Raw genomic sequence first — 25812 nt, 5'->3', positions numbered from 1 at the left:
CGATCCGGCAGACCTGAGACGAAAAAGAACCGCATCTTTGCCGAGGATAGTCATGTGACTCGGCATCCGGTAATCAGTTTTGGCACCGAAACAGCTTCAAAAAAAGAAAGGTTGAGGTTCCATGGTTCCTGCGCCAGGGACGACCTGTTTATTCTTCAGACATCGAAATGAATCTTTATATGCAAGCCAAATTTTATGTACAGGCAACAAGCCAACTGCGCAAGAAACCACGTGAAAAGGGTATGGGGAAAAAGCACAAAAACCGATATACATAATCGCATCAACGTTTCGGACGTCTCATTCTTGACACGACAATAACCTCGTGATTGGACAAATACACTCATGAGGTTGGCGACCAACGAGTATTCCTGAACGCCACGACACCTTGGTACCCAAACAAATAAGAAAGTCGAGCTGAAGCAGAGCGGCCAAAGGGAATGGCAGCGAGATACTGGAACGAGGTAAGCGAGAGAGGGAGTGGATGGCGGGAAAAAAAATCTCTATCATGAACAGATACTATGCAAGTCCGACATAAAGGGTGAGTTTTGAGTTTCGCTGGATAGCTGTATCGAGATCATTGTCGGAAACGAGGTCGATGTAAGTTCCGGACAGCTCGTCCTTGTACTGCACCACGATCTCGTCACTAATCTTCAAGCGGTCCGTGAGCTTTTCCTTGAGTTGCTGAAGATTGATATCACCAGGGACCCGAATGGCAATCAGATCATCCTGGAAGAAGACCTTGACCTTTAGCGCCCCAGTGCTAGATGTGGTGGAAACTTGTGTTAGTGAGCTCTGCTGGCGGATCATGGGTGGCGGCGGGTTTCCGTTAGGGTGCGAGGTCGACGGCTGCGACCGCTGGTGCGAAGGTCGTTCCGAAGAATTATTGATTTGGGGCTGCGACGATTGTCGCGATGCACTAGGAGATATCTCGTGGCCAGATGAGTGATGCGAGCCGGTTGAGAAGCGCGCATCTTCCCCAAATGCACTGGGATCAATCTCAAAGTCGCCGGGGCGGGGGGCGAAAAGTTGGCGAACGAGAGTGCATCGCGCGATGTGTGGAGGCATGGAGAGAAGCTTCTTAATATATTCGTCTAAATTTTGTCGACGGCCGTTGGAGATAGCGTCGGTAACATGGGTAACTGGGCCGGGCATAAATGGCAATGTTCGGGGCTTGCCGCGGTTACCAGCCTCCTCCTCAAACTGGGTCAACAAGGCGATCTGAAAATCGTAAAAGTCGTGGTAATATCGGGACAACTCCCAGCAACGACCATCCTCCATCTTGGCTTCGATGATGTACCAATATTTATCGTTATCAAAACAGTACCGAGGGATCAAGGCGGCAACGGGTGCGACAAGGGGTTGTTGGAAAGCCTGTTGCAGATGGTGGGCGGGTTGTTGGGCAAGGGATGCTTTGCTTGGGTTGCGGTTATGGTAGGGCTGGGTAGAACTTTGTTAATACAGCTAACAGAATTGTAAAGGCCATCTGAAGAACTCACAAGAGGTTGACCATTCTGGCTCATGTGGCTCGGATGTTCCGCGCTTTGGCGCACTGACATTCTCTCCATGCCAGAAGCGATAGATTGCGTCGAGCCCGGAGCTTCGATCTTGCCCAAAGTAATACTGCTGTTCTTATACTCCGCAGTCATCTTCTTCCACTCCTCAACCTTTGGAACACCAGCACGCCTGACAGCTTCGAGCGGGTCGGTAACGGCCTGTCCCGATTGCATATCACGAAGCTCAACGAACGAGACTGGAATCAAACCGGGGCCGCCTAAGCGACCGATTGGCTTTGCGACAAACCACTCCGGATTGGACTGGGCGATGACGATGATAGCTTCACCGGCCCTAGCGTCTAACTCATCCGGCCGTTCTGCCTGGAAATCGTACTGCACAATGCCATATACCATGGGCCCTCCTCCTCCGACTTTTCCCATGGTGGATAACCTCGGGAGTGTGGGGTGCGACTGATAAGATTTTGGACTGCTTGAGCCAAATTCGGATCCTGAAGATGGGGCCCTATCGGCGAAACCCGAATCGTGTGGTTCTTTTTTCTGTGTGAGATCAATCGATGCGACACTGTCTCGTTGCGTTTTGCTGATGACTTCGAAGAAGGATACGGGAACCAAACCCCTAGCGGTAGGGATAAGAGGATTGCACGCCTCGTACCAGTCCAAGTCGTCTTCCCTGCTAATAACGTGGAAAAAATCGCCTTTGCTAAAGCCCAATTCCTGCGTGTTGCCTGGTTCGGGTTGGTAGTCGTAAAGCGCCTTTATTACCTATACGCGCCGAGAGGCGATGGTCAACACGAGCCGTGGAAAGGAGAGGACAGCGATGATATATTTGCGCAAGGGATGAGGTGAATAAAAGAAGGACAAGAAGACAAGAAGGAAAGGCATAGAAAGGTAGGAGGATTAATATTCACAAGGGGAGAGAAAGGAAAGAAAAGCTTTAGGCGCACGCACCTTCTTGGGAGGCAGAATGGCGATGGCGGATTTGGGGGTGATTGACAAGTGGTGGTGGTGGGGTTTGGGATCTTTCTCCCCTTTGAGAGAGCGGCGAAGGGCCTAAATTTGTGGTGGTCGAGGTCAGTCGTCTAATCAAAGCAAAATTGGATGTGGGAATAATAATAAGATGACGAGAAATCAAGAAGAGAAGAGCAAATCAGAAATGGTTCAGCAGCGTTCAGAAAGCCAAAACGACCGGATGGGGCCAGCCTCGAATTTTCCCTGCAATTTCCCTTTTTCGTGTCGTGATGTTGGAGCAGTGACAATCGCAAATCGAGATGAACGAGGGGCGGCAAGCAGCGCAGAACGAGGGGTCGCGATCAAATCCAACAAACCTTCATGATATTTAATGCTCCAGATTAACTCGGTGCAACTGTATTGGCTCTTGAAGAGACTGAGTCGGAGTGGATGGCCAGGTTCGGGAAATGGAAGTCGACAGGTCACCATCCAATATAACCCCGGAAGCCACCGACAGGAGAAAATAAAGAGGGAGAAGAGAGTGACGCTGACGGAGCTCTAGAGGGCTTCACAACAAAGAGAATGTAATCCTCAAAGAAGCAGAGGGTCTGAAAGAACGACTGAAGGTATCTGCTGTAGAAAGAGTGTCTGAGGGTGTGTTGTCATGAAAGAGAGAAGACAATGAAAGACGAGAAAAGAGGACAGCAGATTTCCAAAGCTGTTCCTCTTTTTCTTTCTTTAACAACCTTCCGGACCGACTATTTTTGTGTTCCAGAAATGCTGGTCCCTCGTGCGCTGGAGGAGCTGTACCACGGATGGAGATGGCAACGGCAGAGCAAAAGCAGAGAGTGGCTCGGGAATCTTCCCCGCCTCTGCGATTGGAATGATGGCTGGAGCTGGACCAGACGTTGTGAGTGGTGTGTGGAAACTCGATAGAGGGTTGGGCGGACCCTCTCTCCTCTTTAATGGCGAGAATTATGAGAGAAGAGATCGGTGGCTGAGCAGACCAGAAAAAATCTCAGAGGCGGCCGTGGGGTACGAGAGGTTGACGACTCGACCTCGAAGTGCCTGGTCTTGTGTGTATTTGTGAGTGGCGGAGGCTCCCAGTTGGCTGGAACAGCTGAAAAAGGGGGGAAGCAGGAGTAAGGTCGTTCGAAGGCAGGGAAGACGCGTGGAAGACCAAGAAGAACGATCTGCAGCTCTGATTCAGCTTCAGCGACAGGCTTGTTTCTGATGTCGATGTGGTTGAGGATGGCGTGAGGTTGTATGGAGTCGGGCTTCGCTGGGAGTGGCCAATGAAGCCAGCGCAACACCCAAAGCGAAGAGAAGCAGAAGGACGAATTGTATGATAGTTAACTGATTTTATGCCGGGTTTGACGATGTCATTGAATCCGAATCTCTGAATCTCTGGCTGCAGCTAACTTTTAACTCAGCTGGCTTCGACCGGGACTTCTTCCCCGCTGCAGCCGCCAGTGCTTATCCACGGCTCTCTTCCTCGTCAATCCTCGACAGTTGACGCCCTGTTCGGGCTTGGGAGGTTGGGCAGCACTCGAGCGATGATGATTGATCACCCGAGAGGTGCAGGCCAAACCCGAGCTTCTCTCTTGCGATGCAAATTGCCACCTCGAATCCCTCAAATCGTCCCTTGCCACACCTGAAAACACTGGCGTTGAGTCACTTGATCAGGAGCAAACTCCTCGATGCTCTCACAATCATAGCCCAAGCAAAACCTCAACCCTCATGAAGCGCCTTGCTCTCTGAACGAAAGCCTCGAAGCAAAGCAACCTTGTCACCCCTTGGCAAAAGTCAAGAACCCCCCCAAGAGAGAAGCAGGAGATGTGGTTCAATGGTCCAACGGTCCCCGTCCAGCCTCCAACCTCTCTCATCCTCTTCCGTCCCCTTCCAGTCCATGGTTCAACTCCTTCGGTTCCATTCTCTACCTTTTCCCCGCCTCTTCGGGCGGTTCCAAAAATTGGAACCCCCTCGCCGTCCTTTGGGTTCTAACGCTCCTTCAACCGCTTGGGTCGGCTAGCCGTTTTCGGTAGGTTTCGTTTCGCACATGCATCCAGGACGCGCCCCAGTCCCGGTGGGCGACTGGCAATAAAATACGTTGGACAGGGTGGGACAATGCCATTACCTCAGGGTGAAGGTATTTAACCTCCCAACGAATTCGACTGGGCAATAAATCCCCGTCTGGACGCACTTGTGTCCTCAGCAGGAACATACGTTGTACACACGACGATTGCCGATATACCTCCCGTGCGTCTCCTCCTGCAAGCTAATATTCCATGACGCTTCTGGATCCGGCGACACATGCAAGCGCCCATGCAAACAACGGAAAGCCTGCTCAAGCTATGCAACTAACCATGCAGATGTCAAGCCTCTGTCTCGGCTCTCTGGGATGCAAGCTCAATCTGGCACTGGCCTGACTCAATGGCTTGACTTGACTTGATTCGATTGGACCTGCTATGTTCGAGACTGTTGGTGCGGGTCTTGACCTTTGCCCACTTTTAATCCAGATGGAGATGCCCACATTATTACCCGGGAAGGTATTTGGTGGGGAATCGTGCTGAGATGTTGGCCCATTAATTTCGAACGTGATAAGTATTGTTCTGCGATATATTCAACTAAACTGCTATCCACGCCACACTCCAGAGATGTTTCCTCGAGAGAAAATAAAAAACACAAAAAATGTACCAGCGCCTTTGCAAGCAATGAGTATACGGTTCCCGGACCTTGGCAATGCTCAGACGGTCGAGAAAGAATCTCATACGGGTCGGCAGGGGAGGGGAGAAGAAAGCGAGGTGAATGTAACTTTGCGGGAAAACGTGGGGTATCGTGCTTGTGTGCGCTCATACAACGAATGAAAACTAGAAAAGAACTTAGATCTGTCCCTTGATATCAACCACGCGATGGGCTTCGGTCTTTGACAGCTCGAAAAGTTGGGCAGCTTTGCCTCCAGTGAGCAATCTCACAACTCCATCCCTTTCCTGGAGCATTTCCTCCGAGATATGGTCCAGGATGAAGCGTGCACTCTGCTCGTCGGACTCGAAGCCCAGCTCTTCGGTGATGAAGCGGATTTTTACGTCTGGTTTGTATCTGGAGTCATAGATTAGAAATCGTCCGCTTGTGGGGAGTTTATGGAAACACTTACGCTTTACAAATAGCGGCAAGCGCTGAAAGTCGCTCACGATCCACAAACATATCCATCAGGTAAGCTCCCATATTCGGAGTATCCAGATAAAGCTGGAAAAACCGGTGGTAGTTCCCAAGGGCGAGGGCAGACCGCACATCCAAAGCATGTTTCACGGCATGGTTCTGCTTGTCTGCTGGGGTTAGATCGGCTAGGGCATCGTTCATGGCCGTCCAGTTGCGAGTGTGGATGAAGTAAAGGACGCGATAGGCCTTGAATTCGGTCGGGTGACCTCCAAGTTGCTGGGCGTACAGCGCTCGCAGCTGCGTTTGACACTGATTATACTCACCAAGATCCCCCTTCTCTAGAGCAATACGGGCGTGGATCTCATAGACGCTGACAGTGAACTCATTCTTGATGTGCTGCACCGTCAAGTCCTGCCGCAGTGACTTGAACTGATCGCAGATGTAGGTATAGTTGTTGTCCTTTTTCCATTTTTTCTTCAGCAGGTCCAGCGTTTTCATAAGAACAGGCAATGGGCGGACAGTATCCGGGTTTGGTGCTGAGGTCAATCGGAAGTAATTCTTCTCCAGATCCTGGCACCTGCCAACCACAGGACCAGTTGGAGCAGGAGTTGGAGACGCGCCACGTGATGATGGTGAGGATCCATACATCCCCCGACCCTCCTCGAAACGTTTCTTTCGCATTTCCAGATTAGCTTGGGACTTACTACTTGAGTTCTTGAAATCTATCCGTTGTCGCTTGTCTGTTGGGGAATAAGTGATTCGATCTTCAAAAGCATTTGTTTTGTTAGTTTGCCTCCATGGCGGATAGCCATTTGAATCCGTTTGGTACTCGGCCGACTTCCTCTTCTTCGTCACTTCGTCACCTGCTGGTATATGCTTGGGAGTTTGAGTAGGAAAAGGAGTCCCCCACGTCGATGCTTCAGAATTAGCGAGAATCCTGGTTTTGTCATTCTGCACCATGATTTGAGGAAGTGGTAGTTTTTCCCAGTCGATCTTGTCGAGCCTGTCGCTCTGTGCTGCCTCTGTTATGACCAACTTCAACTTTGTTTCCATCTCTTCCCTCGAGACGCCGGGTATCTGGTGTTCGGGGGCGAAACTTCGTTGAACATACATCCGTACGGGGGCTGGCCATTCTACTCGCTTAGGTTTGCGGGAATTTGAGTCTGTTGTTGCTGTTGTCGGCTGGGGTGAAACAGGGGTAGTCGAGTTTGAAGCGGGACTGGTGAGGCTACGGCGTGCCTGAACGGGTATATATGCTGGTGTAGCTATTCGCCGCGATTAGTACAGGTGTAAAGGGACAACTGAAAGCAGGGAACTCACTATAATTTGGGTAAACAGGCGTGGTAGTCGTGGTTGAAGCGCTGGCACGCCATGGTGGGATGCCAGAGCTCATCTTGGCTTCAAGCTATTCCAAAATAAAAGGAGGAGATAAGACTGAGAAAAAATAAGAGAAAGAAATGGGCGCTATTGAAATGGACAAGTGTGGTCTGAACTACGTAAGGCCGGTTGAAGGGAGGATTGGTACTACACTCCACAAAGGGGTTTCAGCGAGTAGATGAAGAAGAACTATGAGAGAGAGGGTGGCAGGATAGGGGTGGCTGAGAGGATAATGTGTCGGACTTCGAAATGAAGAAAGGTAGCTAAAGTTGAGGATGCACTCGATTTCAGTGTGGTCTTCGGTGGCGGTCGTGATTTTCTCTCTGCACTGATGGCTGCCTTTGCTCACCGTACTCATTAAATATTCCTCAGGCATCACTATGCTTCCTTTCATCTCATCAGGCAACAACGAGATGGTAGAGATCAGTTCGCAGGTAGAGACTAGTGCTTTGCATTTCATACATTTATGTACATAAAGACATTTTCCATTATTGTATCCATCCACCATCATATCATCACAATATTTCCATCTTGAACATAACAGCAAAAGGGAAATGCGAAAATCAAGGCCAACGTAAGTCTTTGCATCACATAGAGGGAAAAACAATGAAAAAAGGAATATCACTTCTTCCAGAACATGGCTTTGTGCATACTTCTCTGAATCGCCCATTTCGTTTCGTGGAACTTGTCCGTCATATTCAAGCCTCGGCTCCCGTAAGACACATTCGACTTCGTCCCGCCTAGAGAGCTACCAGCAATGCTGGAATTGGCCTGCGCGATATTCCCCGCCTCAAACTTGGCCTTACCCTCGACAAGCTTCTGGACCACGTACATGATCGCATATGTCGTCGACCCAATGACACGAATGAACGCTAGTGCGGCAACAGACCATAGGACAATAGCGAGGTAGACGTTGTTACCCCCCGAGAGGGTGCCGTAGACTTCAGAAACGGCCATGGCAAGAACCACGTTGGCAACCATCCAAATGGAGACCATATATGTTCGCACTGCGCGGTAGTAATCCTCTTGCAGCTGGTTCTCGGATATGGCAGGCTCGGGGACCTCAAGGCGGTCTCGAAGGTTTCGGAGTGCAGCGTCGTAGCCGCTATCGATATCGAGTTGCTCCGAAGGCATCTCAACTTCCACAATAGAGCCGTTAATAATGCGGGCCGCACCTAAGTCCGTGTTGACCACGTTGTCACCCTTGGTACCCCAGGTCACGTCATGGGTGTTGCAAAATGCATAGACCTGCAGCGTGCAGATGTAGCTTGGCAGTAGGGCGAAGTATTGCGCAGACGACGTGAACATATGCCAAGGGTCGAGATAGAGAAACGACGTGAAGAAGTACAATCCGATAGTGGAAAGCAGGGATACCACAATGTTCACGAACAACGTATCACTGATCGCTAACGGGACATCGTGTCCTGTCTTGGCCATCAGTTCAAGCACGATCAAATATAGCGTACAAAAAGCAGTATATATCATGATGATACTGTATATGATCATGCTTGAGAGATACAGTTTCTTGGCCCTGAGGACCCGTTAGTATAGCCGAATGCTAAAAGTGATGAAAGAGCGACTCACCCTTGAGGTCGATTACCCATAGAGAAAATAAACTGAAGACACATGACTAAGATACAAGAATATCTCAGAACAACGAAGATGTACTTCCCCATATTATGGCCAAAGGGATCGATCTTAGGGTCGGTAAGTGAACCAGCAATGAAGAAGAATGCCAGGTAGAAATTTGCCTATTATTGTCAGCTTCAAGGCATTTATGGGGACATGAGATACTTACAAGACCAAAGTAAGTGAAAATCAATTGAAGCAACTGGTAAACGGACTCAATCTGAAGGAGGACTTTCCGTGCAACCGAATGATCTGTCTTCCACAACTGCTTGACGTTGACAATAGAATACACAGCCGCGAAGAACGCACCATTCAGCCAACGTCGACGCTGAGATATAAACTCGGGAATGGAATCTGTCATGCTTGTTAGCTCTACTGCCTGCTGCATGTGAGATAGGTTACAAACCAGGCACGTCAGTCTCTCCAACAGCACTTTTTACGAATCTGAGAACCCATCTTTCTTCCCTCTTAGCGACCAATTCCCAGCAGAGAATACGATCCTCTGCGAGGTACATGTTGGCTGTGAACACATCTGCATCCTGGCCATGCAGCGTCTCTCCCTTGAAGTACTGGTTCAGAGGGCCATTGCCGTCTGCGTCATTTTGCAGAGCAAAGAATCGGTATGCGCTTAGCGCACCGGGAAGCACTGTGATATACCCGAATACTGACTCCAAAGGCTTGTCAAGGATGTTGGACATCTTATATTCAAAGTTTTGGCTGGCGACCAAAGGATTCAAAAGACCCAGCATCCCCTTTCCTTTGCTTGCCTTGATTTCGCCAGCTGCACCAGCAACGTTGGAATCCTGATCGAACGCCTTCCACAGATGGTATAAGGCAGTGGGTTCTGGCTTCGTACCCACATCGAGCAAAATGCAGATGTTGGGTTGCAGGGCTCGGCCAAAAGCGTTGAAAAACCAGCGGTGAGAATTCAGTTTCTTCTGGTTGTGCTCCTTCAGGCAGAAGATAACTTGACACGGAACAATTCCCTTCTCAGCTCCCTTGAACTTGAGGTCGGAATCGAGCGAAACCTGAGATGTGTATTCATAGACGTGGGCGTTGACCTGCTTCTGGTTGACAATATTCTTGGCGATACCTTCTTGGTAAACACCTAAAGCCGCCAGTGCATTCAAAGTCCGTGGGTGGACTTTCTTGCGTCCATCTGCAATAATACAGACCACAATCTTTTTCCATCCATCCTTACCCCAAGTGCGTGACTTAGAGCGGGAGCAGAAGTGGCTGATATTCCGCATGATACCGTGCATAGTTCGAGTAAAGTGAATCTCGTCCTCGTTATACATGGTCACACAAATAAACAGCTCGGTTTCGCGCATGGTCCTCCCAATTTGCTGGCGGAGCTTATAGCCTCGTTGCGTGAAGTCATCAGGGTCACAGGTCACAGCAGTATACCTCATGTGCGTAAATTCACGATCATCTCGACGGGGTAAAAAGCTATGCAAGATCGTGGGGATCTTACACTCCAGAATCAGCTCACCGTTGATCAGCTGGACCTCCTTCTTCGACATCTGGGCATCACGGACTCCTCGCCGGTTCTGTTTCTCTGGAGCGGGGCCGTAGTGTAGGTTAGGGTCCACCATGGATTTAGTCTCATCGTCATATTCCTCCAAGTCGATCTTTTCCAGTTCCTTTTCATCCGTGATGAAAGTTGACTCGCTTGTGAATGATTGGACACTGCCACGTCCTCCATGTCGAGAATTTATTGTTCTTCCTCCACCTCCGAAGACGTCGTCATTACCATCACCGATATCAATCCTCGCATCCTGTCCACTGGTACCTGGTCCTGAGAATAATGGAGCTGGTGGGAGAGGCCGCCTGGGACTTCCTCCGTACCGCGAACTAGGTGTCCCAGGCCGTGGGCTACCGTTCAGGTCTGCGCGCTCATATTGTGAGCCTGCTACAGACGGGGGTTTGGTCCACTCCGGGGCGCGCGTTGGTGACCAGGGCCGTGTGGGCGATGCTGGACGGGAAGAAAAATGCAACTCGTCCGTCGCAGATGCTGCGGGGGGGGGGATACTGGGTGCATTTTGCATGCTCGAAGTAGGACGCGAGGGCGTTTCTTCAGTCTCATATTCATAAAATCTGCTTGGATATCTGCTCTCGGCCCTATAATACCAAAGATTTCTATTAGTTCTTGGTTTCCGGGGGCAAGACATCTTCGAATGAATAAACAGATCTCAAGCAGAGAGACTTCTTTCGCCAATTCCGCACCAACCGAAGCAACAACAACAAAACAATCCGTTTCAAGCCGGAGACGAAATGAAGCGCTAAGCGAATGTCATGGCTCGGCTGGGTGTTGACAGGCTATACAAGGGGTAGTAAATGGGGCGCTATGCAAAATACCAGATGGAATCATCGGAATGCCTTGTCCGACGGTTCAAGAAGGTAGACTGACAGGGGCACTTACTCATTGTCATCGCTGAAGGGATCCCCATACCGACTCGTCGTTGGAGCCTCCAAATCGGTTCCCATACTTCCCTCAACCTGGGAACTGGTTGGAAGCAGCCGCATAGTGGCCCCATTGTGGCGTATCGGTGAGTCGTCGTGATCGGAAAGATACGACCCTCCATCTCCATAAGAGCTATATGCTGGCGGCTCCTCCTGGTAGTCCGCTGGAGGCGGGTGTATACGTTGCTGCCTCATATTTGCTGCTTTGTTATTGGCTTAACAGAACATGTTATTTGACGAAACGAGGCGTTCGAAACAACAATCCGTCTGATGCCAGTTTGAGGGTCAGGTTTTCTGATTGTGAATCTTGTGGAGTTGAGAGAATGCAAGAATGCAACTTCCTGTGGAGTGCCTCCCAAGGAAAGGAACAAGTAAACAAACGGACGATCTTGGGGAATTCCGAGAATAAGCTGCCCGCAGTCCCAGAATTCTCAGAGAGATTGATGCCAGACGAAGTTCAATCAATGGCAGACTTGGTGTTTGTATGGAGCGGGAATGGTCACGCACATAATAATAACCACAATTGACAATGCGGGTATCAGACTGCGATGTGGGAAACGAGGTGAGAAGAAGTGACTTGAAAAAGAGCTCCTCTCGAAAGGCGTTTTCTGTGCTGACGGCGCTTCGAGCGATCGCAGACATCATTGCCATGAAGCTGCGTTCAGAGCTTCGTCGCCGGGGCAACAGTCGTTTGGAGCAGCCAGGCGGGGCAACGTCTTGATTTGTGCCTTGCATTTTGCTTGGACTCAACCCCCAACCAATTGTATCAATCTCTTGTTCATTCTCGACTTTGCCAGTGATCTCGTTCTTTGGTCGGAGGGCTTGAAATGGTGTTCGCAAGGCACAGGCGTCCTTCGGCAAGGAAGTTATCAACGGACTCCATTGTTGACGGGCATTACGTCATCAAATCATGGCCTCCCTAAGTAACAAGCGAACAAAGCTTGACTGTTGTATTATTCTCTTTGAGCGACGAGTATAACTTTAACAAGCTCACTTGTGATTGATTTGCATCAACATTGGCTACGTGCAATGGAGCCACCCCAGTCCAGAGACCCATGGCTCTATATTGGAGATCCTCCGCGGTAATCCAAATCAACGACCCCTGAGATCCCTCACATGAGGGCATCAAACTTCAAGATGTAAACGAACAAAAGATAGAGAACATGACCATACCGTAACTCATATCGTCATCAGCAACCCTATTTTGCCTTCGACCATGCATTATGTCCTCCATCCAATCCACTCGTCGCTCCTTGATGAAACCTGGACTTCTTTCTCATCATTCATCATCGCGGGGCTGCTTAGGAAGTCGCCGCCGGTGCCGAGTCATTCAGCAAAGGTGCCCTCTCAGCGTCAGTCGATTCGGGTTCCGCAGCCCGGCGGAAGAGAATAGTGCGACCAGAGGCCCTAGTCGCACTAACGTAGAGCGATTCGACGAAGAAGACGGCAAATATGACCCAGGCGAATATCCACTGACGCGGGAGGCTCTTGCGTTCGAATTGCTCCACAGCCAGTCCTAAAATCAATCCTGGGTTAGTGTTTCGCTCATATGTGGCCTTCGAGAGACCAAAGTTACCACTCACCCAGCGACAGCAGGCTCAGACTATAGCCCAACAGATCATCAACAGCCACAAAAATCTGAACAGCACCAATTACGAAGAACACCCAGATGAAGACATTTGCCGCAATATCTGAAGCTGGGGTGAACGTGTGGGCTGCAGCGGCTCCGTTCCAGAAGAGCAAAATCAGAGTCCAGGCGTATGGGGCAGCAACGACGCCTAGGTGCGTGAGAGGCGCAGGGCCGCGGATACGCCAGAACGTTACATGTTGATTGACGAAATGGGCGATGACAATGACTTCTGCGGGCCAGAAGTGATTCCTTGTCCAGAGCATAATCCAAGCAAAAACAAAGAGGTTGTGAAGGATGAAGTGTGACGCTAAGTTAGCAGCTTCAGTAGCAACAACACCATCCTTCGAGAAGAGATGGAAGAAGTAGTTGAGTTGTGAAACAAGGAGGAGGATCCTGCGTGCAAACATTATTAACAAGACAGGGAGTCTGAAGGGAAGATTTTCCTCACCAGAATAGCTGAGTGACAGTCAGTTGGACACTAAAGGGCGTGATCCGAAGGAGGAAGTTATCCCAAATTGTATGGCTGTTGGAAACATCATCCGGGGTCCGAACTGTGTAGAAAATGCCTATAACAACGACAAGCACCCACGACAGAGGTGCAAGGAAACGATATGTCGCCAGCGAATATGCGCCATGCGACTCCCTTCTGGCAAAAGGATTATAAATATCTGATGGGTAAGTTAGTGGGGTTGTCATCTGCGAAAAGTCGCAAAGTCAGGTAAAAGAGGGCATACAAGAGCTCATGGCGGGATAACTTCGAGAGAGCTTTGAGATAGCTTCAGTCAGTGGGTACCGACAGGGTTACTGAGCGAGAAACCCAAGGATCAGGAAACATCATAAACCAGAACGAGTACATCCGGCATGAACTGCTCTTATAATGCGAGATGACGACGGGGTTTCCTGCCTGCTCTCATCATCGCCCCGCATTTCCAACCTGATCTCCTGACAACCTCGCGTCCTCCTCACTGGTTCGCAGATGATCCGCCACAGCGCTTCGAGTTTGGCCAGTGTCAGAGGTTCAGCTTTTGCCAAATTGAGCACACCACTGTCAAATAGTCTTCTCTCCTCTCCTCTTCCTGTGCTGCCGATCTGCACCGCCAGGGCTGCGGATTACTGCGCCCACCAGAAGTGAAGACACAGTCATCTCAAACTCGTCCAGAGCAGTTCAATCCAGTGACTCAAAACGATGGATCAGCAAGAGAAAAGGGAAGGACGATCCTGGAAACGCCGTCATCATGCAGCTAAGAGGGAAGGAAGTTCAAAAGCACCGAGATCCTTTGTTGCCTGTCTGCATGGGTCGATCATCCTCTCTCCAGCGCTCTCAAGGTACTTTCACGTAACTTAAAAAAAGAAATAAATGAGGGGAAAAGAAAAGAAAAAACCCGTCTGCTTCGAGAGGGCCAAAAATCAAGAAACTTAATCAACATTGAGGTTTGCAAAGGGTCTGGTTCCCGTCCTGCTGCCCGTCTCACAGCATCTCTTTCACGGCTTCGACAAGTCGGCTGTGGATGGACGCAGGAGCTATGATCATTCCCTGGCACCCTGCAAGACTTCTTCCCAGGCTGCAATCGACAGGATTACCCTCCAGATCACTAACGATACATCCCACCTCTTCAGCAATCAACATGCCGCCCACATGATCCCAGACTTTTGAGCGATACGATACATTGCGCGGAATCTTGAGAAGGACATTGCAGCCTCCAACCGCGATGGCAATATACCGCAGCTGCGACGACCAGAGGTCCGACCTTGGCGGCCAGGGTGCCTTTAATTCTTCCGCAAGACGCCCATGCAGTTCATAATTCGACGATGTGGCAGCCTTGCAATCCACAAATCTGATATCCCCTGTTTCTGTAATCTGCGTCTTCGGCTCAATCCTTCTCGCAGACAAGAGGGCACCAGTTCCCATCCGCCGAATCCAAGCACCCTGGCCACCAACCGCAAAGACCTGGCACCCGTATCCATTTCGGTCGGTGATATCCTCATGGATATACCCAGAATCGATATTGAGATTCGGACATCCAGTAACACCCAGTTTCTGCTGTCCATCTTCCACAAGCCCTAGGCATACAGCGTACTGTTGGCCCCGCATAAAAGTTGCTGTACCATCCACAGGATCCAGTACCCACGCCCGACCTCGTGGCTTGCAGCTCCCCTGAGCGCCTAGATCTATCACTCGCAGCATTTCTTCCTTCGAGCTGGGCGCGTAGAGTAGCCCTTCGCTCTCCTCATCTTCCAGTCGTGTAGAGGAAACTAAATCCCAAGTTCGTTCGAGCAGGCCTGGTTCAATCTGGAGGGTACTTGAATCTTCCTCCCCCACGATGTCGTCGTTGGGAAAGACATGGTGGATGGCAGCAATGATGAGCGACTGGGCCGCAAAATCAGCGATTGTGACTGGGGTGGCGTCGCTCTTGTCGAAAGACCCCTTGTCGACGGACTCGATGAGCTTTTTTGTCAGGAGAGCCGCCCTCTGGACCGCCAAACAAGCAATTTGGAGTTCCTTGGCGTATGGCCCAGTATATTCCATTTCAAACTTGTGAGTTCTTGCCCGAAATCTTGATCGAGCAAGAGAAAGAGTTCCTTGTTTCCGTCGGAGTGAGCAAAACGCACAGCGCCAAGCCGATCGAGAGACTTGGACCCTCAGCTCCTCTGATTGGCTGTCACCCAATCCATGAGCCCGATCAGATTGAAGTGGCAGCAAGAGTGCCAGGGTTCCCAACCAGTGTCTTGGGCAAAGTTATCTATCTTGTGCTTTCGGGTGGCGCAATCCCTACCTCTCGCGTGAGGAAGAGGCAAAATTTGACCTACAGTACATATTGCGCCCCAGGCACCTCGAATTCATAGTCCAGAAACATGTGGGCTCATGAGAAGAACTTGGGTCAAGTGATTAATTATCAGATAATAATATAACTATCATTAAGGATGCTGTAAGCTTTCGGGTCATGAAGAGAAGCGCTGCGGGGGTATAGCATCAGAGAGCAGCGAAAGCAAGCTCATAAGCAAAGGCGAGTGTCAGTTTAGCATGTTCCAGCATGTGGCCGAAGTTCAGGTACTTGATTGTGTCACCAGTGGTGTGAATATGCTTATTGCTGTTCTCCATCTGAGATTCCGTTGCCATGGCTGATGGGTATCCATACTTGCTCGCGGATGTATGATCAGAGCAGGCATAGCCACATTTCGTCTCGGCGAATCCGATGTGACAGTACTGTAAGAGGTTCATTAGCAAAAACATTTGAGAAGCAGTAGGCCTGGTTTCCACTCACGGTAGTTACGATAGACTTGAGGAAGGTTGTGAGACCACTGTCAACGTAGTCGGTCATGATACCTATCGCTTCTTTCTGGCCAGCCTCGATAGTTCCTTGCGTAAAGCCCGTCATATCTTGCTGGAGCATAGCTTTGATATTTCGTTGATCTCGTTTATACTTGGAGAATACGGCCTGGGAGCCGAGCATTCCGCCTTCCTCCGCGGAATACCAATGGAACTCGACAGTGTTTGGTGCTTGGCCGTGTGCGACGATTTCCGATTTCAGCAGACCACGCAAACCCTCGAGAATCGTGACTGTTCCACTGCCATCGTCGTCGGCGCCTGGCGCAGCTAGAAAAGACGGGAGGAATAAATTGATACTGTCCTGGTGCGCGCCCAGCACAACAGTCTTGTTCGTTAGGCCTGGGATACGGGCGATTATACTAAATTGGCCCCATGGATGATCAAATTTCTCGACGGTCGCGCCCCAACGATCCGCTTTGGAATCGGTGATAACTTTCTGGACTTGGTTGTAGAGCCAGGTCGCAGACTCAATCCCGGTGTCTGATTTGTAGTATCGCGTATGGAAGGATGAAAATTCTTTCAGGTCCCTTTCCATATTGTCCTTTGATAAACCAGGAAGGAGTTCTTTTACCACCTTTGTATGACCCATCGCTTGCGGGTACTCGACGTAGCTATTAGCGCCTAGTGTTGGATAAATGCCGAAGTTTCGCTCTTCCGTAATATCAATGAAGTTCACTCCATCCTAGTTTACCAAGACTGTTAACAGGTGCCTGAGGGGTCTAAAAGCCCCAAAAGTCCCTAGAGGTCCATACCAATTTCAGAGTCCACTTCTCCTCCTCCGTTACCCACCTTGTTTCATAAGGAGCCAACTCAATCAGATATTTCTCCTGCTCGTGATGAACAGTGGGGTTCTCCAGGACGTCCTGTTGTGGGATGGCATAGGCCCAGACCCCAGTCGACGCGGTTGCGCTTAGAGCTATAGCCTTGGACAGCTTCATGACGAAAGATGGCTTAGGGCAACAGTCTAATAATGATAATGATAATGATGGTGAAACTATAAAAATAAAGCGGAACTGGGCAAGGGCACAAGTTGAGTGAGGATGTCAGATGAGTTCAGCGGTCCAAGAGAAATGGAGTTCGGATGATGATGGATGATGACTGAGGGGTGCTGCGGCAAGGGAAGGCGCAGGCCGAGGAAGGAGTGGACCGCTGCCGACCGACAGATTGGCTTGGAAAGCTTACTGGAGACTTGTTTTGTTTATGGAGAATGATTGCAATCATCAATTTTTTAAGGAAGAGAAGGTCAGAAGTTGAAATGGTCTTTGGTTGTGTCAGAGAGATGGTGGGTGCCTGGCGAAATATCAACCCTCCAATTGAGTTAGCTCTCCAAACATACATGACGGATGGATCCATGATCAACATTGGAATTATTGACACCACAGCTTGCACAGCCTCATTCGACTTCAAATGAAAATACATCCCGTCATCTCTTCTCTCTTCCGCAAAGAGCACACAGGAACACAATCATCAAACATTTCATTGAGATTTCGAGCATGTCTTGTCATCCATAACCTGTGCATGCGTGGCGCCAGCCCATCTGGGGTCACCCGTGCCAATATCAACCCCAAGGCGCTGAGATGCGCTACCATTGCCAATCACCTTGAAGGGAGCAATGAGGACAGGCCATTTGCTCCCCATCCGTCTCTTGTGACGATGGCATTTTGTTCCGTAGTATACTGGCGTAATTTGAAAGCGAGTTCCCGGTAGCACTCCTGGTTCCGTCGAAGATCTGAATCCGCTTCCAGGTGGGAGGACCCTGAATACCCCCCACCTCGCCATCGCAATAGTGGACTTGGATCTCTCTCGGAGTTCGCACTGTCAGATTGCCAAGCTATTCACTTGATCGCTTCCCGACCTCGTCGAAGCTGGACGGAACGCTTGGCATGTTGCACAATCTTGCGTTCTTGCTTCCCATCCAAAAGTCCTCCATGTTGATACCAGGCGGACCAGAGGGGCGGCCAAACCCCGCGTTTTTCTCAACGAGATGAGACAATCGGCCCACACGCACCGCCAGGAAAACTTGAGAGCTGTCGCGGTGCAATATTCCATTCCGTTTGGTGTTCACGGCCATGTCGAGTACCCATCCCTGAAATATGGGGTTGGGAGAAGGAACGGGCCAATGGAGAGCCGGGGTGAGCCATTGTGAGTCAATGAGTGGATTTTCCAAGCTCGCAATTCTGTGGCGGAGGGCCCGGAGTGGATTAATCCGCAGCCCCGACGCGCCTCGCGGTCCCTTATCTGTCCCCGACCATCCCCGCGGTTCTTTCGAGACTTTCCTTTTCCCTTTCAACTCAATTCCGACGCCTCATTCTTGAAGAAATCCGGAACAGGCGGATCGACCTGGTAACACAGCCTGAGCGAACAGGCACCTCCTCCAAATCTCGTCTCGCCCCCATCAATTCGCAAAGCCGCGTTTCGATTCACCATGGCCATCCATCCAAAATTCCCGTCGCAAGCGTACGAGAGGGGGAACCTGTCCCCCCAACAGGCCCAGTCTATTTCAGCTTGGACGGAACAAGCTACCGCATCTCTGGAAGATCTGGCAATAACAGAGCCGGCTCCTGCAGGCGAGGGGAGTACTTTGGTTTCGGGGTCAACTGCTTCTCGTGGGACAGCGCGTGGGACGGATGTCTCACTTTCAATTCCTTTGGATGACCCTGCGCCGAGGGTGAGGATTCTGGGCCAACTGCCGGAAGAGACGCCCAGGGTCCCCAAGGCCCCCTCGGTCACCTTTCGACGGCGGGAACCGCTTCGTCGTGATAGCCTTAAAAGACGCGAGGCTCTGCTGAAGGGGAAGGATGGTAGTCGCCGGAGGCAACGTTGGGAGAATGGTATGTTTTCACCCCGCCGAAAATATGCATGTCGGGGTGATCTAGCCTTTTATTCCTTGGGCCGTACATTACTGTCTATTTCGCGGTCGCGGAAGCGCTGACAGACTCTGCTTTCTCCAAAGATCGCCTCCTGCATAACCCCTGGGCAGAGCCACCATCTCCAAAGGATTGGCTTCCGCACCCAACCCATACCTGGCATGAGCCTATGCCGTATTATCTCGCCCCACTTTGGGATACGCATTATGCCCATTTGGATCGGCGCACGTCTAAACAGATGGCAAATGACGCGAAGACCGATAGACATCACATACCTAAGGAGCTTCGTCTGAAACTGAAGCACGCCCGTGCCGCGCGAGGCATGCTTCAGGACCTAGAGGAAGATATTAGACAATTCATTCGGAGATGGAATGAGAGGGAGCTGTTGCACCGAGAAAACGGTCTCGCTGATTCGCCCTCATCGTCTGATGAAGAGTCCGAAGACGAGATCGTCTTTGTCGGTCGGAATGGACAGACGCATGATTCGCCTGGGCGAAAGGCAAAGCTGCAAATTATACGCCAGACGATGAAATCCCACGTTGAACGTGACGGGGAGAAGATGGTGTTTGAAAGCCTAGTTGACGACCGGGCTGCGGGATTTGGGTAAGTCTGCCCAGCTTCCTCAGAGGAACCTTGGAAGCGTACTAGAACATGCTCCTAACCTTTTCTATGCTAGTCGTTGGCTCGTCCACTCCATCGCGTCCTACTACGGGCTCCACACATGGTCTGTGACGGTGGGGACCCCAGCTCGACGTGAGGCATATGTAGGTTTTTACCCGCCATCGCCCGGTAAGCGGGCTGAATTGTTATCCCATCCGTCGATGAGCTGCAGGACGGAGGCATTGATTCAACCGGGCAAGGAGCTCCCTCAACCGTTGTGGTCACAGGTGTAATTCACGAAAGCCTGGGTTTTCTGGTCCATCTATGGATTCTGTTAGTGCATAGTCGCAATGCGCCGATACAAGACGCTGGGGCTGGAGATTACAGTGTCGTATAGACAGATAGATGCAGGATTATATCTCCAGTCATGACGAGGCTTTTGATGTAATATATTATACAGGTTTGAATCGATCCCATCTCGGCCTGGGCGCCTAAGTGCCAAGGTACACCAGGCCAACCTTTGGTGTACATTCCACGGGGATGCCAAACTGGCATCATCGGCTCACTGCTTCTATAACGTTTCTTACATAGGTAACCGCACCAGTTGAACTTATATGCCTGTTATGTGGCCCGGATCCGGCTAAGCTACACCAGGGCATCCCTTTCCTTCCGGGGGGCAAGGAGGGGGAAGCTCGTGAGGTTGACGCACTTGCGGACTATGAGTACCCCCGTGGCCATTTCCCCGTAATCGGCTCGCGGTGTCGATGATGTTATGTGCTGTATACGGGTATCTGGTCGGAATCCAACTGCGCATCTGGTTTGGGTCGACAATCGTCAAGGCGGCAAACATTTTGCTCCGCACGGAGTCCTGGCTGATCTATCTTTTATCTGAGGTGAGGCAATTGCCAAAGCCTGTTGTCAGCCTTTCAGGGTGCTCATTCCGTCCTGGCATTCTGTCTTCAACCCCATTTTTCGTGGGGTTTTGCGGGTGCGTGAGCTCGAGCGATCATCGTGACTTGGCGGGCTCGTCCGAAGAGTCTGCGCCGTGCATATGAGCATGACAGCCTGACGAATGTGGTCGTTCCATGTACGCATGGATGCCCTGTCGAGGAAGCGGCGGCGATGATCAATTGGACAATATGCGAATCATGATGGCCATGAAGGGGCTCACCCGGGATCACAGAGAAGGGCGATTGCGGAGTGCTTATCCTCAATCCTGAGCAATCTGCAGAATTCCATCGTTTCGACGAGTGAACTTCGTCGTTGGGTATTCGGCCGTCGTCTAGCCCATGGGGATTTTCCAGGCGGCAAAGAGGGGAATCAAGGATATCTGATTGATGATCGACTGGTGAGTGGGTTGGTCTCTAATTGATGGATTGATCGGGTTCGGTCATGGTGCATGACAGTGGAGATGGGGTGGATTGCGTTCTGGCGGTCCATGGCGGCCGCAGCACGGAATCTGATATCGGAAAGCGAGGGGGACACCGGTGGATAGAAGGCAGCCAAAGATGAGCTTTGAGGAGCTCTTCTGAAGCCCACTCGTTGGCGGGGAGTTTGCGCGTCTATTTGGTGGGACTGCTCTGGAGGGGAGCAAACCTGTGCACGGGATGTTGGAACCATTCGGAGTTCGGTCCGGTCCGCTGGAGACCCAGCGAAAGAGAACATCGGGTCTGGACGTTAGGCGTTCAGGCATCTCGGTCAAACAGTGCGAACCTCCCCCTCCTCTGAGACACTGGAGGATGATGGTCTCAAAGACCTCCTCTCTTCTGGCGCTTTCCTCGGAGTAGCAGTGAATATTCAGCGCACCTGTCATATTCCTGCCCGCATCTCATTCTTCAATCAGCTTGGCCCGGGGATGTGCTTCGAGCGCATCGCATGTGAGGCGGCTGGGAGAGCCAGAGAATTCCCTGCAGGGACGTCCCCCGTCCGCGACCGTGCCATCGGGGTTCGAATGTTGTGGAATCATGCAACACGCTCACCCTCCAACACGGGGTTTCTGGCACATGATTGAGTGTTGCAGGAAAAGAAGCACGACTTTTCCGAGATAGCCCGGTGTGTCGCCTTCCGCGGGAAATGTCGTAAAATCAAACGGATGACAGACGCTGAGATCAGCGACGACTAAGTCAGCCTTACGAGGAGCGACTCCAGCAATATGAGTGCGGTTGCGGTGCGACATTCCAGAGCATCATCAGAGCGGGCCTCATTATTATTGTCGCGGACTATGGGTACATGTCTCGCACAGCCTCTACGGGCGGTAACTGCGAATCCTTGTGTCCTGTACATAGAGGAAGCACCAGATTGCACTGGCCGGGCAAGTACTCGGCAGATGTTCCTTATTTACCTTGGCGTACTAAGTTTATTGTTTCATTCCCTTTACTGGATGTCCACCCGAGCAGTCATCATGACAAGAGACTGAGCACCAGGACGGGAGAAATAATATCATCGTTAATAATTGAGATTCCAAGAATGTGTTGCTGGGCCAAGTCAGCGTCATCAGCCGACGGGGCTTGTTGACCGACGTGGCTCCTGTCTCTCCCCAAGTCTCTCGCGCTCTGCATTCTCCTTCGTTGCCCTCCGATACAACAAACATCCTGCGCCACGCTGCTCGCCCCCTTCTGGCTCCATTCTGCTCTCTTGTCCCTGGATCTCACCACCGTCCCTGCCCTTCTAGGCCCCAACTTCCACTCCACCCCCCGCCCTCGGTTTGGCGTCATCTGCAATGTTCTTGGGCCCCTCACATTCTGACCCATTCCTCGCATTTCCCACTTCCAACTATCGCCGAACTCTTCCACTCTCAATTTACTTCTTTCTTTTTTCCTGTTGCCTTTCTCCTCCCTCCTCATAGATTTATTCTGTCTAGTTCCCCCTTTCGGTGGAATACTCTCGCATGACCGAATTATTAACCCTGTCTTCTCTCGTCCGTCAAGGCTGTATGAAGGAACCCCGTCGTGAGCATAAGTGGTTCATCGACAAAGTCAAGGCTGTGACTATGGTTTGAGCACATTTTATTTGTATATCTTTTGACTATCACCTTTCTTCTATTTTCTTTTTCTTCACCTCTATCTCCGGGTATACCTCTCCAACGGCTTTCGGAATAGAGTGGCTTTCTATCTCCCAATCGGGGTTCCCCCCAGAGAACGCAGCTTGGCTGAACCTGAGACAGGCCATCGACTGACAAAGACTCTCTTTCCATCCGTGCGCCGTGTACGCTTGCATCACCTTACACTTTCCCTTGCTCCGTCTATTGTTGTTGGCCGAAATGGGGTTGTATAGCACAACGTCATGTCCAGATGCCGCGGCACGTACCGCTGCCAGTTCCAGCTCCACTAATAGCGATACCTCGGACCGTTCGAAAAGCACGGTCCCTACGATCTATAGTGACCGGCCGATGTCAAAACATCGGGAAGAAGATGTGGATCTATATGACGAAGAAGACGTATATCCGAGGGACTCCGCTTCAACACTTGAATCAGATGACTCCTCGACGGACGAGATAACAGACGCCCCTCGATACGAAGTGACGGACCGCAAACGTGATGCGTTCTCAGCAGACGTGATCCCGTCGAGCTCCTCGACTTTCGCGAAACTCTTCCCTTCTTGTCGGAGGCTGCTTATCCGGCACGATGATGCGACACTGGATGGGAACATGAACTTGCGAGTGGACACCATGGTTCTGCATCGCGCTGGCTACCAGCAAGACGTGATCCTTTTCCACCTACGCATGTATGACTTGTTCGCCCGAAAGTTTTCTTTCCGTCGCTACTGCCGCGAATCAGGGCGCGAAGTCTGTCATTCAGAGAGAAGGGCCGTGACGTCAAACTTTGACAAGCCGCCAATGTTCCAACGGTCATGGAGCAGTGTGTTGGCCAGCTTGCGACCAGGGTCTAGTGGGAGTGGCCCTCTGTTAGGCACCCATCACAGACGACGGGGTTCCGAGCAGAGCGGCTTTTTCGAGGATGTAATCCCTGACTCAAAAGGTGGTTTTGATCGGCCAGCCGCACTTACCGATAGTATAATGCTGGAGTTTTCCAACTACGCACACGTAGAACTGAAGCGTCGAGGTGCAGGCATGACGAAGAGGTACGAATATGAGTACTGGGGCACGAAATACCAATGGAGGCGCGAGTCGCGCCGAGAGGGCGATCTTCGTGAGGTTTCTTATCACCTAGTCAATACGCGGACATCGAAACGAGTCGCTCACATCGTGCCCGAGATTTTAACTCCGATGGAAGTAATTGAGGAGGAGTGTAAAGGCGGCTGGATCCCGCCTTCGTCGATGTGGATCAGCGATGCATCAGCGGTCAAGAAGATGCATGACGTTGCCGAGTAAGCTCTCCACCCTTGCACTTCTCTATGTGGGAGTCAGACTAATCAGCATGCAGTGTGATCGTAGCAACAGGGCTCATGGTATTGGTGGACGATTCCATCCGCCGGCGATGGCACCGAAGCGGCCCGTCCCAATTCATACTCCCGATGCGATCTTCTTTCTCAAAGGGTATGGACGTCGTGGCTCCGAAGCGACTTGTCGATGGAGTGTTCCACCGCTCCTAGGAAAAGGGGGTTCCCAACCCAAACAAGCACGTCGCGTTTAGCACCTCATCTTGGGGTGTCGTGTCATGCTTAGCTGCGATTACAATGAAAAAAGCGGCCCGACAGTCACAGTGTGACGTGGAGTTGGCATGCACTGCTCCATGGATGCAACGAGATGACCTGGCCGGCAGGAAGGTCTGAACTAGTCTTCGACCTAACGAGTTTTCTTGACACGATCATGGTTGACTTCCGAGTTTGTACTTTTTCCCTCCTTGGCTTCTTTTACCCCGTGGTGGGAACCTTTGGGCGGTTATGCGATGTCGAATGGTTCCGCATGACTTGCAGCGATGTGGCACAGCTCCACGAGGATCCTTTTTGACTAGCATGCACATTGGTTGGATGTCTTCTTTTTTCAGCCTCGCCTCATTTTATTGCTGGCTATTTCTTTGGCTTACGAGCGTTATTCCGAAAATTGTTGGCCTCGACTCTTTTCTATTGGGCCATATCACCAGCGCGTATGCCGTCGACTTACATGCGCGGGTGATGTGGGATGCATGTATACGAATCTAACGCCCGCTGGCTGCTTTGTACAGAGTTAACTTCATCAGGCATGAAGGACATGGAAGCAGAGAGTGTATCGCAGTCACAATCACAGTCACATTGAGCCTGACAACACCTGTGATGGTTTTTGTTCTGGTTTTGTTTTCCTGCCCGACTTGACTCCGTGTCGCTTTGCCCACGCTCCGCAGAGCCTTATTGGGCCCTTGCCCCGGCGGGTGAACCAGGGCTTGCGAACAAAGGGACCGTTCCAGGCTCCACTGCAAGGCGTACTCCTCGAGGGATACCCACCGGATGGGTGCCGATAAAAAAAAGGTCCCCGTCGTATCTAATGTATATATAGGTCTGTATGTAGTATTCTCTCTGTCACGTCTCCGACGCGCGACGGGGCATGCCATTGTGCATAGCAAAGAAAAAGAAAAGACACACCAAGCTTGTGTTGCTTGTCCCTGAACGAAGGTAATGCGGGGCAGATCTGGTCGAGTGGCGCGCCGAATCACCTGCAGGCGTTTGGAGCTTCTTTTCCTCCCTTCCTCTCTTCCGTGATTCATCCTCTTCTCCTGCGCGGAGCCCCTTCCGGTTGGCGTCGATTATCAATCTCGCTTCCTCATGCAGGTTCATCCGGTTCGTCATGTTCTCAATTGTCATCTCACCCCCCTTTTGGTTCTCTTTTCATCATCGTCATCCATCCCCACCATCCCTCTTCCAGCTCCAGACACGCCGCACGCCAGAGGTGAGGACGAGGACGAAATGCACGTATTAGTGCCCAACTGCCCGAGGGTCCAGGCAACGAATCATCACCACTTCTCAACTTGCTTTCGGTCAGGACGAATCGACTAGAGGGCTTCCATCTTCGTTGGCAGCCGGCTCCTCTAGAATGCCTCTGGAAGACGAGCTGTTGAGGAAGACGGAGGCCTCGTCGTCGTTGGTTGATTCTCACACTGCCGTTCCCCTTAGCGCCCTGAGCGGAAATCGCCCCCTGTTGCCGCGAGACCGTTCTCCCCAGACGACCTAAAGCACCTCCTCGTCGCTTACAGTCTGCAACCCGCTTCCGAGAACCAATTGTTCATGCAGAGCGGCCTGGCCTCTGACCGTTTCAAGTCCAGGGCTGAGCGGATCGGCTGGACTTGAACCGTTCCTTGTCCAGATCGAAGATGAATCGGACTTCTTCGTCCTGATGAGCTGGCACAATCGCCTAGGGCCCGCTTC

General features: G+C 51.2%; 8 protein-coding genes across 8 annotated transcripts; 2 read left to right on the top strand and 6 right to left on the bottom strand.

Moving 5' to 3' along the window:
- Positions 1–7: 7 nt before the first annotated feature.
- On the bottom strand, positions 8–2483 carry BJX67DRAFT_354220 (phosphatidylinositol-3-phosphate-binding protein BEM1). Its single transcript, XM_071029193.1, has 2 exons — positions 1497–2483; positions 8–1437 (listed from the first exon to the last, which is right to left on the bottom strand). Exons 1-2 carry the CDS (start codon positions 1932–1934, stop codon positions 517–519), a joined length of 1359 nt encoding a protein of 452 aa, XP_070885846.1. The 5' UTR covers positions 1935–2483; the 3' UTR covers positions 8–516.
- A 2324-nt stretch (positions 2484–4807) lies between these two features.
- BJX67DRAFT_388342 (SAC3/GANP domain protein) lies at positions 4808–7313 on the bottom strand. The gene is made up of 3 exons (XM_071034353.1): positions 6942–7313; positions 5617–6886; positions 4808–5561 (listed from the first exon to the last, which is right to left on the bottom strand). The coding sequence occupies exons 1-3, from the start codon at positions 7012–7014 to the stop codon at positions 5345–5347; spliced, it is 1560 nt and encodes a 519-aa protein (XP_070885845.1). The 5' UTR covers positions 7015–7313; the 3' UTR covers positions 4808–5344.
- Positions 7314–7425: 112 nt separating this feature from the next.
- Positions 7426–11703, bottom strand: chsB (chitin synthase class II). Its single transcript, XM_071029192.1, has 5 exons — positions 11050–11703; positions 9034–10748; positions 8797–8981; positions 8583–8749; positions 7426–8529 (listed from the first exon to the last, which is right to left on the bottom strand). Exons 1-5 carry the CDS (start codon positions 11283–11285, stop codon positions 7620–7622), a joined length of 3213 nt encoding a protein of 1070 aa, XP_070885844.1. The 5' UTR covers positions 11286–11703; the 3' UTR covers positions 7426–7619.
- Positions 11704–12303: 600 nt separating this feature from the next.
- BJX67DRAFT_118361 (DUF1774 domain-containing protein) lies at positions 12304–13826 on the bottom strand. Its single transcript, XM_071024406.1, has 4 exons — positions 13455–13826; positions 13169–13388; positions 12674–13113; positions 12304–12606 (listed from the first exon to the last, which is right to left on the bottom strand). Exons 1-4 carry the CDS (start codon positions 13462–13464, stop codon positions 12392–12394), a joined length of 885 nt encoding a protein of 294 aa, XP_070885843.1. The 5' UTR covers positions 13465–13826; the 3' UTR covers positions 12304–12391.
- Positions 13827–14188: 362 nt separating this feature from the next.
- Positions 14189–16986, bottom strand: BJX67DRAFT_372301 (uncharacterized protein; the record flags this gene model as incomplete). Its single annotated transcript, XM_071031227.1, has 4 exons — positions 14189–15263; positions 15774–15925; positions 15984–16730; positions 16801–16986. The coding sequence occupies 4 exons, from the start codon at positions 16984–16986 to the stop codon at positions 14189–14191; spliced, it is 2160 nt and encodes a 719-aa protein (XP_070885842.1).
- A 1337-nt stretch (positions 16987–18323) lies between these two features.
- BJX67DRAFT_118315 (uncharacterized protein) lies at positions 18324–20044 on the top strand. Its single transcript, XM_071024404.1, has 3 exons — positions 18324–18879; positions 19002–19518; positions 19592–20044. Exons 1-3 carry the CDS (start codon positions 18474–18476, stop codon positions 19806–19808), a joined length of 1140 nt encoding a protein of 379 aa, XP_070885841.1. The 5' UTR covers positions 18324–18473; the 3' UTR covers positions 19809–20044.
- A 1365-nt stretch (positions 20045–21409) lies between these two features.
- On the bottom strand, positions 21410–21803 carry BJX67DRAFT_118303 (uncharacterized protein). Its single transcript, XM_071024403.1, has one exon. It carries the CDS (start codon positions 21689–21691, stop codon positions 21491–21493), a length of 201 nt encoding a protein of 66 aa, XP_070885840.1. The 5' UTR covers positions 21692–21803; the 3' UTR covers positions 21410–21490.
- Positions 21804–22566: 763 nt separating this feature from the next.
- On the top strand, positions 22567–24339 carry BJX67DRAFT_118319 (uncharacterized protein). The gene is made up of 2 exons (XM_071024405.1): positions 22567–23841; positions 23898–24339. Exons 1-2 carry the CDS (start codon positions 22775–22777, stop codon positions 24064–24066), a joined length of 1236 nt encoding a protein of 411 aa, XP_070885839.1. The 5' UTR covers positions 22567–22774; the 3' UTR covers positions 24067–24339.
- Positions 24340–25812: the final 1473 nt, after the last annotated feature.

This window comes from Aspergillus lucknowensis (genome assembly GCF_044049455.1).
Source record: "Aspergillus lucknowensis strain CBS 449.75 chromosome Unknown BJX67scaffold_22, whole genome shotgun sequence".
Classification (NCBI taxonomy): domain Eukaryota; kingdom Fungi; phylum Ascomycota; class Eurotiomycetes; order Eurotiales; family Aspergillaceae; genus Aspergillus; species Aspergillus lucknowensis.
This window is presented reverse-complemented; position numbering and strand designations above follow the sequence as displayed.

Coding starts and splice junctions, on each gene's coding strand:
- BJX67DRAFT_388342 (XM_071034353.1), bottom strand. CDS start 7,014: ATGAGCTCTGGCATCCCACCATGGCGTGCCAGCGCTTCAACCACGACT. Junction 6,887..6,941: donor GCCTGTTTACCCAAATTATA/GTGAGTTCCCTG, acceptor CGCGGCGAATAG/CTACACCAGCATATATACCC. Junction 5,562..5,616: donor CTTGCCGCTATTTGTAAAGC/GTAAGTGTTTCC, acceptor CTATGACTCCAG/ATACAAACCAGACGTAAAAA.
- BJX67DRAFT_354220 (XM_071029193.1), bottom strand. CDS start 1,934: ATGGGAAAAGTCGGAGGAGGAGGGCCCATGGTATATGGCATTGTGCAG. Junction 1,438..1,496: donor GCCAGAATGGTCAACCTCTT/GTGAGTTCTTCA, acceptor AGTTCTACCCAG/CCCTACCATAACCGCAACCC.
- BJX67DRAFT_118319 (XM_071024405.1), top strand. CDS start 22,775: ATGGGGTTGTATAGCACAACGTCATGTCCAGATGCCGCGGCACGTACC. Junction 23,842..23,897: donor AAGATGCATGACGTTGCCGA/GTAAGCTCTCCA, acceptor ATCAGCATGCAG/TGTGATCGTAGCAACAGGGC.
- BJX67DRAFT_118303 (XM_071024403.1), bottom strand. CDS start 21,691: ATGTCGCACCGCAACCGCACTCATATTGCTGGAGTCGCTCCTCGTAAG.
- chsB (XM_071029192.1), bottom strand. CDS start 11,285: ATGAGGCAGCAACGTATACACCCGCCTCCAGCGGACTACCAGGAGGAG. Junction 10,749..11,049: donor CCCTTCAGCGATGACAATGA/GTAAGTGCCCCT, acceptor TTGGTATTATAG/GGCCGAGAGCAGATATCCAA. Junction 8,982..9,033: donor TGGAGAGACTGACGTGCCTG/GTTTGTAACCTA, acceptor CAAGCATGACAG/ATTCCATTCCCGAGTTTATA.
- BJX67DRAFT_118361 (XM_071024406.1), bottom strand. Junction 13,114..13,168: donor ACTGTCACTCAGCTATTCTG/GTGAGGAAAATC, acceptor GTTTGCACGCAG/GATCCTCCTCCTTGTTTCAC. Junction 12,607..12,673: donor TCTGAGCCTGCTGTCGCTGG/GTGAGTGGTAAC, acceptor GATTGATTTTAG/GACTGGCTGTGGAGCAATTC.
- BJX67DRAFT_118315 (XM_071024404.1), top strand. CDS start 18,474: ATGGCCATCCATCCAAAATTCCCGTCGCAAGCGTACGAGAGGGGGAAC. Junction 18,880..19,001: donor GAGGCAACGTTGGGAGAATG/GTATGTTTTCAC, acceptor CTTTCTCCAAAG/ATCGCCTCCTGCATAACCCC. Junction 19,519..19,591: donor GACCGGGCTGCGGGATTTGG/GTAAGTCTGCCC, acceptor TTTCTATGCTAG/TCGTTGGCTCGTCCACTCCA.